The sequence below is a fragment of the Glossina fuscipes genome, unplaced genomic scaffold (genome assembly GCF_014805625.2).
Source record: "Glossina fuscipes isolate IAEA_lab_2018 unplaced genomic scaffold, Yale_Gfus_2 28, whole genome shotgun sequence".
Lineage (NCBI taxonomy): Eukaryota > Metazoa > Arthropoda > Insecta > Diptera > Glossinidae > Glossina > Glossina fuscipes.
Window position 1 is genome coordinate 8,468,113 of NW_023998423.1, and position 6,766 is coordinate 8,474,878.

Genomic DNA, 6,766 nt, shown 5'->3' on the forward strand with positions numbered 1-6,766 from the left:
ACCTAGATAAAACGATTACAGTTTACTCTGTCAGCTAAAGGTTTAACGCAGTTTATATGTTCCTAGACCTAGTTAAAACGCTTAAAATTTACTCTGTCGACGAAAGGTGTAACGCCCTTCATATGTCCCTCCTATTACGGAGAAGAAATTGCAAGCCTTGTAGATACTATTAGGAAATCAAAGAAAGAAAACCTTTAGCTTCATGACCGACATTAAAACGGTTATTTTATTAGCCGCAGGTACCTCTAAGATTAGATCCAATAGCTATTTCTTGGGCCATTTAATATAATCTTATCAGCTCTTTGAAAACACATCAAAGTAAATAAAACTACGGAAGGAGTTTAAAATTTCATCAATAACAATACAAGTTTCTTTTGTACCGATCACCGGAGGATAACGTACGTATATGCTTGATCCGCATCAAATTGCGAATCGATGTAAACATGCCCTTCTGTTCGGTTATCCGGTCATGCGGTTGTGTAATGTCTGCTGTAGACCAACTCCTGGCCGCAAAAATAAAATTATCGACTTTAAATTTGGCCGAAATACCGAAGGCGGATTGGTATTGCAAATGAGCCAGATCGATGAAAGGACAGACCTACAATGCCACGTAAACTGAGAAGCTCTCTGTTTTTCAAAATGAATAAAACATAAGCTCTCTGCTCATCACTGCATAAATCAAACCAGATAAGCCTAAAAAAAATTGCAGATGTATTCTATGGGCGATGCTGTACAAAAAAAGAGGAAAAATTGACCACGCCTATCCAATATTATAGTATAACAAAATTTTACCTCTTTTTTAATACCTTTGTAACGCCAAGAAACAAGGTTCAAAAATCCTATAAATTATATAAATTCATGTCCATCTTTTCGTCTGTCCATCTGGCCAACTATATCGCAGCAATGTCTGTGACAAAAATTCTCTCGTCTCCAAATTTGCCAAAAAGCTGCAAATGACTCAAACCAGTCAAAGAACACTCCTACCATACTATGAAAATTAATTTATCTCATTTAATTTTTTTAATTTTTTTTAGAATAAGCGCAATAGATATAAGAAATTCGATGGTGACAGAATATAATTTTCTTACTTTTTTCTTTTTAATATGACCAACCGCCACTCAGAAGATGTCCATATCTTTTTCGTTCGTCATGCAAACATATGCAGTCTCAATACGATACGGCACAAGGAGAAGGGATCAGGGCGGCGCCTAGTAAAAGGAAGAACAAATCTTTTTTGGGGAAAACTTTACACACATCTTATTCTTTTATTGTACATTTTAAAAATTTCCAAGTATTTCGAATTTTACTTGAGTGAAAACATGTTTAAGTGAAATGACATGAGTTCATAGAAATTTCACTTTATTGTTGTTGTTGCATAAATGTGTATAAATGCATAATGTGTAAATTATAGAATCTCTCTTACTTCTCAAAAACTTGCTAGCTCAGCTATGGTACGTATCTCATAGGGCTCCATTCCTGTTCAAGTGGTACGACAAAGTTGCCCTAAACCTTCTGTAGATAATAACTTTACACTTTAGAAGTCGTGAAGCAACAGAAGAATCGAATATCAGCAAATCATTTAAAAGCAATAAATTTGTTAAGCTTAAGGCAGAATAATTGAATAATTGACGAAAAATGCTTTTAATTATGAACTCTTCGATTAAAAGAAATTGAAATTAAAGTTAATATAGTTGGGTAGGAGGGAAAGTTTTGACGCAGGGTAATACATGTTTATAAGAACTTTTTCAAATTAAGGATATTGAGAAGATATAGAGAGAGGATATAGAGAAAGGTGTTCTTTAATTAGAACAACCTAAGATATAACCTAGAAGTGAAGACATTGACGCCGCATCTAGGACTTTTTGAAAAACATACTTAAACTAAAAGGAAATAAGACGAAATAAATGCCTCCGAGATATTTATTATTATTCAGTGACATGATTCCTTCTTAAGCATAACTCGTTCTTTTCCATCGAGAAAAAGTGGTTAAAACTTTAAAAATTGTTTTCCTCATTCCCATAATTTGATAGAATACTGATTAGACAAAGTCGAGTGGTCATAGAAGGAGTGGTCGCAAGGAATTCAAATTTTTTCAATAACATGACATGTTATGACAGAAACTTATGGTTTTTCTATATTCAAAAATAGGTCCTTTTCTTTGAAAGGGTCAATCTATTTAGTCAATTGCTAGTTCTTTAAGTTACAACAATTGTCTCAATGTACAAAATTCTTCCTAAAGGGCCACAAATTGATCAATAATTTCTCGGTAATCGACGGTTATACCACGTGTCGCTACCAATATTCTCGTAAAGAAAATGCTTGCTTCATTCCGCTTCAACCGATATTTTTGAGATTATATGAATGGGAAAACAACTTTCAAAAGATTCGACATGAAACTTACATCCTTGAAGACCTCCTTCAAAAGTGGAAAGAGTCGAAGAACCTTTGTCTAAAATTAAATTCGATATATTATTATCGAACGAGGAATTTCCGAGGAAATTTTCCACTAACCTTATAGTAAACAGCACATAATCGCATAGTTTATTAAATTGTGCAATATTGCCTTGGTATCCAAAGATGCCAACAGACATTTAAGCGATTGTTGACAATTTCAATTTATTATTTCTTTAAAAGTACAAAAAAAAAAATCTTCAATTTTACTAAAGGTCATTAAAAAAAAAAAAAAAAAACAAGACACACGGCCAAAAAGATGGTAAAACCATTCATCCATGCATTGAAAATCTCTTGGACTTTTTAAAATGCCATTTAAACAAAGATTTAAAAATATTATGCAACGCTTTTTATCAATTTTTTCTTATTTCTTATTTCTTTTTTTTTTTTTTATTATTATTATTTTATTTATTATTATTTTTTTTAATTAAAATTGGTCATCATTGGCTTTGTTTGTGTGTAAGTGTAAAAGCCTAAATGCATTTTTATTTATTAGTTTAGATGCTTAATTATTGTCATGTTGTCAAAGTTGTTAGCCTTTCTAAATAAGATGAGAGCTGAACCCAAATTCGTATCTAAAATTTAAATTAATGATTATTTTGAAAAACTCTTTAGTAAAAAAAAACTTAATTTTAAATATGAACTGCAGTAGACAGACTAATTTATAAAAGTCAAATGAAACGGTTAAGAAAACTTAATGACCTTAAGACGAACCTTGGATACGTAGTTCTTTATATGAAATTTTTCTTCTTAACAGATGATTAGTTATTGTTAGACGGATGGACAACGCTTGTCTATGATTTTTCAAAATTTAATCTTTATGGCATTTTGACAAAACACTCATGTAATTAATGCGTATAAAGATGATTTCAATTCCTACATTCAACGTGCAATTAAAAGTTCGCTCAAGTTTTTTTGCATCTACGATTTGTTCTCAAGCGAACGTATGGATGTTTTCATTGTAAAGCTGGCCCATCATGTGAAATTCACAGTAACCACGAAAATAGAAGCGTCCTATAAAAAAAAAGTTTTTTGTTTCTATGATGTCCTACACCTCTTAGGTCAAAGGTGAAGGACTTCAAATAGATCCATCTTTATTTAAGCATGTCCGTCGGTGCGCGCGTTTCCGGTCCGTAGTCATATGTTTAACATAACAGTTGAAATTTTCAACACCAATGTCGATAAAAAAAAGAAAAATAAATAACTGAATAGTGGCGGGTTCAAATCTTAAGTGCGGTAGACCCTTCAGTATAGGCGAGTACCTGATATATAATCTAAATTACGTTCCAATCTCAAAATCCATAAACAATAAATAAATGTCGTTGAAAATTGTTTTGATCCGACAATGAATAGTATTGGAAATAGATCTGATCGGGAAATTTTTCCGATCAGTCTCCTATTTTGCGAAACGGGCTTCCCACTTTTAATATTTGTTAAAAACAAATCGGTTCAAAAGTGCATTTTAATTATGCACTAATTGAATGCGGAATATTTTTATGGGACCACCTTTTGAAATATCTCCCAAATGTTTATGTATATATATATATTGGTTCCTTTTTTTTTGTTATTCCCAATTACACAGGGAAAACTTCCCATTCGCGTAACATGATGAAAAATGAGGAGATAGAAAAAAAGAGAGAAATAGGGAGGTGGTGGTGGTAACCTAGTGGGGGTGTGCCCAATCGGTAAATGTTATGCCTTTATCGAGTGCGTACTCATTACAGCTACGACCGAAGTAAACTCTACCGCATTGAGTTTTGAAAAAGCGAACACTCACTTGGCACTTGCGATTCTTACCTACTTGGCTAATCGTGGGAACAAAGCGTGATTTTTGCAATCTTATAATAAAAAATAGTATACAAAGTATAGTTCGCCTACATAGGTTTTTATTAAACAGAAAACTTTTATTTAGCATAAAGATATAATTTTTGATAGTTTATTGCAAAAATAGATGATCAAATGCAGAGTCGTATTTAGGTAAGGCATTTCAAAGCAGACTTTATCTCTGTTTCTTTTAATGAGCTCTTCGATGCATTTTTTATATTTCTTAAACTCTTATTTTACTTATACTGTTCTATGTCTACTTTTTTTCTAGGAAGGCAGTATTGGTCACGATTTGGTAATTAAACCGTTACCGCATAATTTAAGCCCAAATAAGGACAAATCACATCATGTCATATATAAACGTAATACTTTGCCGTTGGATCATTTAAGTGATTTCGGTAAGTTTCCGTATAATCTTCGCTGTATACATATATATCTTTTTTAAAGTGCGAATATGCATTGTGTTACATAATTAAACGGATCTCACGTAGGTGGACTCAATATGGAATATCGATATCTGAAGAAAAAAATTTTATATATATTTTTCAGCATCAAAGATCAAACTTAAATTTGTGTGTAGTCGGTCAAGTGGGCCCAGTGATTGTGTCAAAGCTATATCCTAAATCTAAAAGCACGTAGGTTACTAAATTGACACGCCCTATTGCCGCAAGAATGCCACAATAGAAAATAGTTCTACCTGTCATTGATCTTGCATGTTTTGACCCGGAGATGACTACAGTAAATGTCAACAGCTTGTCCAGCTATTCAACGGCTATAAGTTTTTCGATTTCGACAGTAGCGTAAGGGACCGCGAAAGACGCCCGAAAGTCACCAATTTTATACAAAAAATTCAGATAGGATACATGATCCCCCTCATCGTTCCTCTCATCCAATCTATACCAATCCAATATTCTCTTTCTACTTGCTCCCAACTTCGCGCCCATCTTCGCCACTGTGCGAAACATAGAAAAGTAGAAAGCTTGCCCTGGTCCTTGCGATTCATTGGTATCTAACTAATAGACTACATCCGTGAAGTGGCAGGGAAAGGATTTTTTTTCCTCCGGTAACATTGTTTGCTTAAAAATTGATTCATATACAGGGGTTCCTGTAAAAATTTATACACATAACGGGATTATAATACCAGTATATATTTAGATGGATTACATATTAAGAGAACAAGTATTGATCCAAATATTGCTGAAAAGGCGAAGCAATGGAATTGCAAACGTGGCGAACAGAACCGCCTGTTTTCGGTTTTGCTAGATAAACTTTGTATTTGATGCGTTCCCACAAAAGAAAAATCCAACGGCGCGAGCTTTAAAGAGCACAGGGGCTATTCGATGGCATTTGTTCACCCAATGCAACCACCTGTTTGGAGGATTTTCAATGAGATAAGCTCTTACATCACTATGGGAAGACACGCCATCTTACTGACAACAATAGTCCTTTGCCTCTTCGAATTGCTCACGAATACTAGGCATGACATTTTCCTGCAGCAAATTCGAATAACTGGCACCAGTTCCAGTATTATTAAAAAGAAAGAATAAGGGGCACTCTATCTATGCTGATCGCAAATATTTGAAAATGCACTGAACGTGCTTTTGTGGGTTGAAAAAATAATGCATCGAGAACACCTCCTCGGCTAATACTTCGACTTGAACTGATTTGATGTTTAGAGTAAGCATAAGAGGAACGATTCAAAAAAGTTATTTGTCCTCCCATTCGTCTTAAAAAAAGAAAAAAAAAATTCAATTACCTTTGAAATCCAAGATATTGATTAAATCGATTTAACTATCATGTGGTCATAGTGGTGGCGTTACTTAAAGAATTTTTTTAATAATCATTTATGGTGAATTACAAATTGGAAAAAACCCACCATTCTTAGATCTACGTGACTAATAATAAGATGACAATTTCCTGTTTAGATAAATTTTAATGTAACTAAAATCTTTCGTGACAAACGAACAAAAGACAAAGGCAATGAAAGAAAAAATCGAAAACCGATTAAATTTTCATTTTGTTTTTGTTTTAGTTTTTTTTTTTTTTTGTTCTGTTTCGTATATTCACTTTATTTATATTTTTGAAATTTAGATGATAATGAAAGCATATTAGTTTTGTCATTTCGTTTGTAACTCTCTTAGAAGTATTCTACGGTGAAGTGATAAGGTGCACATAGTACTGAGACAATTCGGTCAAATTATCTGATGCACCTCTTCATCAGGTCCTGTTAGAATCCTTTTTTAAGCATTTTCAAGGCGTGCAATTTTTGCGGTTGCAATGAAAACACTTCGAGGACAAGTGACATTTGGTGCAACAACCTGGTTTTTTTTGTTAAGAAAATTGAAACCTCGTCGGTTCCATATTTAATAGGTAAACAAACAAAAGAAAAAAAACTATGCCATGGGAAAAGAGTAAAGAGATCCCCACGGTTGTAGCCTGTGCATTTAGTAAAATATTACCAGAATGCATGGACTCGCTTAGCGGCTTGGTT

At 33.4% G+C, this 6,766-nt stretch overlaps 1 protein-coding gene across 5 annotated transcripts in view; it reads left to right on the forward strand.

The window, feature by feature from the left end:
• The window catches only part of LOC119636815 (venom metalloproteinase 3), an 89,405-nt gene that overhangs the window by 52,355 nt on the left and 30,284 nt on the right, over positions 1 to 6,766 (forward strand). For all 5 annotated transcript variants that reach the window (XM_038032458.1, XM_038032459.1, XM_038032455.1 and 2 more), the window contains exon 4: positions 4,547 to 4,673. In XM_038032458.1, the coding sequence (XP_037888386.1) occupies positions 4,547 to 4,673 (127 nt within the window). The remainder of the gene's footprint in view (positions 1 to 4,546; positions 4,674 to 6,766) is intronic.